The sequence below is a fragment of the Colobus angolensis genome, unplaced genomic scaffold, assembly GCF_000951035.1.
Source record: "Colobus angolensis palliatus isolate OR3802 unplaced genomic scaffold, Cang.pa_1.0 Scaffold39, whole genome shotgun sequence".
Classification (NCBI taxonomy): Eukaryota; Metazoa; Chordata; class Mammalia; order Primates; family Cercopithecidae; genus Colobus; species Colobus angolensis.
Window position 1 is genome coordinate 795,992 of NW_012117265.1, and position 2,315 is coordinate 798,306.

The 2,315-nt window shown below is 53.0% G+C and overlaps 1 protein-coding gene across 2 annotated transcripts in view; it reads left to right on the forward strand.

The window, feature by feature from the left end:
• The first annotated feature begins 1,055 nt into the window (after nucleotides 1-1,055).
• The window catches only part of LOC105520812 (zinc finger protein 563), a 21,185-nt gene continuing 19,925 nt past the window's right edge, over nucleotides 1,056-2,315 (forward strand). Inside the window, exon 1 of one of the 2 annotated variants that reach the window (XM_011954749.1) lies at nucleotides 1,056-1,170. In XM_011954749.1, the coding sequence (XP_011810139.1) occupies nucleotides 1,168-1,170 (3 nt within the window). In that variant the 5' untranslated portion in view covers nucleotides 1,056-1,167. The remainder of the gene's footprint in view (nucleotides 1,171-2,315) is intronic. The other variant, XM_011954748.1, reaches the window with a different exon arrangement.

Genomic DNA, 2,315 nt, shown 5'->3' on the forward strand with positions numbered 1-2,315 from the left:
GATGGGGTTGCACCATATTGGCCAGGCTGGTCTCCAACTCGTGACCTCAGGTGATCCACCCGCCTTGGCCTCCCAAAGTGCTGGATTACAGGCGTGAGCCACCGCGCTGGGCCCTTAAACTAACTTTACATGAAACTCTCCTGCTGGTGAAAATGCACGTCTTGACGGAGGGAGCATTTCCACACTGCAGAGGGCACAGGGAAGTATGTTGAGCTCCCACAGTCAAATCCTTCAGTGTCCCAGTCTCATCACCAGGTTTTGGTTCACTCTAGAATTCCATTTCAACAGTCAAGAGTCTGGCTGCCAAGTCTGGGAATATTTTTAGCCTCCTGAATGGGACGTTTGCTTGTGAAGTATGAGGGCAGCAGGCTGCTTATCTGCACTAGTTCAAGTTTTTGCTTTTTTTTTTTCTGTTTTGATTCATTTTTGTTTTGATTCATTCATTTATTGCTGCCGTATGATTTCAGTTCTTCCACACATTTGATACTTTAATACCGTTCTTGACCTGTTTTTATTTCCTTGGCTGCAAATGAGTAGATCGAGATGCAAGGTGAGAGAGGAAGGCTTGACCTTGCTGCCAAGAGTCTCATCCTCAAATCCAGACGCCTGGTGGACATCAGGCCCCCCTCCTGCTGCAGTGTGGCCTGTGTGGCTTTGGGCTTCCCTCTGCTCTAAGGCCAGGGAAATGGTTCCACCGGACCCTGAGTCTGGGATTCCCTGCAAAACACTTGTGACTCCTTCTCCAGGAGGAAAAGGCAGTAAGGGCCCGCTGAGTACGGGCAGGTAATTCTGCATAAATGCAAATGTTCCCTGGAAGGGATCATTACACAGCTCTGGACAGGGCTGTGCCTGGAACTCGTTCATCCTGCTCTACTCAGCACTGCGTGATCGCTTCTTCTGTCACTCAGTGCCCAAGGGGCTGGACCTGGAGCCCTATCCAATCAGAGCCATGGGGCGAGGTCGTAGGAATTGTCAATCAGGCGCGCGGCTGGGAAGAGGGTGCGAGGTTCAAAGAGCCCGCGGCGTCTTCTCCACGCCCCTGAGTTCAGCTCTAGCTTCGGTCACTGAGAGACGCCGTGGAAAGTCGTGGCGGCCTCTGTCACACTGGGACCCTCACTGGCAGCGGGAAGCAGAGGGAGTACCCTGGAACATCCCGGAAGCCGGGAAATGGTGCGTGTGCGGGGTCAAGTGTCCCAAAAGTGGGGAAGGGCTGGTTGGAACCGTCCAGCACCGGCCGCGTTGAAACCTGGGCCTCCCCCGCCGTCAGCTCCGGGGTCTGGGACCCGAGTCCCTCTGGCGCAGCTCTGCTCTGCAGGGTGAGGCTGGGCCGGCAGCCGGGACCCCGGGCGTCCTGTCCCGTCCCTGCGCGGCGACTGCGGTCCGGACCTCGGAGCCCTCTCTGGGCAGCTCTGCGCCCGGAGCCCCACTTCTCCCCAAGATTGGGGGAGGGTCATGGAAAGGTCATGGGGGGAATCCCCACTCGTGTGTGGGGTTCGTGCGTGGGAGGAGCTGTGATCTGTGGGATCCTCAGTCTCTGTTTTCTTCCCAAAGGGGACCGGTTTCCCCCTGAGTCTTCAAAGGTTTGGGAAGGCAGGTGTCTAATGCCTTATCTTGTCTCCTCACCCTAACTCCTGGGGCTGGCAGTAAATCCCTAGATTTCCAGATTTCGCCCTGCATTTCATAAAGCTGATTCCTCTCTGTCACAGGGGAACGACTGCTATCTGGGCCGGTAATGCTGGGATAAAAGAATTTTTACCGAGATAGTTGTAGGTAGAGTTGTTAGCGAAAATAGGAAAATCCATCGTAAGGGAGGCCATGGGAAGCCTGCAGGAGAGAAACCGAGGCTTGTGGGCGATTTTATAGAATGGAACTTGGACTGATTGATAGCACCAAGGCAGCAGGGTGCCAAGGCAGCAGGGAGCTTAACTTGCATTCCTCTGTCAGCCCCCGTGTTTTATAAATTGAGGCGTTTGATGGTGAGCAGGAAGTCTGTGAATTAAGCGCGTTATCTGGGCAAGAAGGCCATGCCTTGGGCCATATGTCTTGGGCCATAAAGAAAGTTAGATATGTACAGGAGTTCCAGACCAGCCTGGCCAAGATGGCGAAACCCCTTCTCTAGTAAAAATACAAAAATTAGCTGCAAGTGGTGGCACATGCCTGTAATCCCAGCTACTCGAGAGACTGCACTCCAGCCTGGGTGACAGAGGGAGACTCCGTCTCAAAAAAAAAAAAAAAAAAAGAAAAAAGACAAAGTTAGACCTGTAACTTACCTGCATTCTCTTTTGTTTAAATTCTCTGGACATGAAGATAGACAG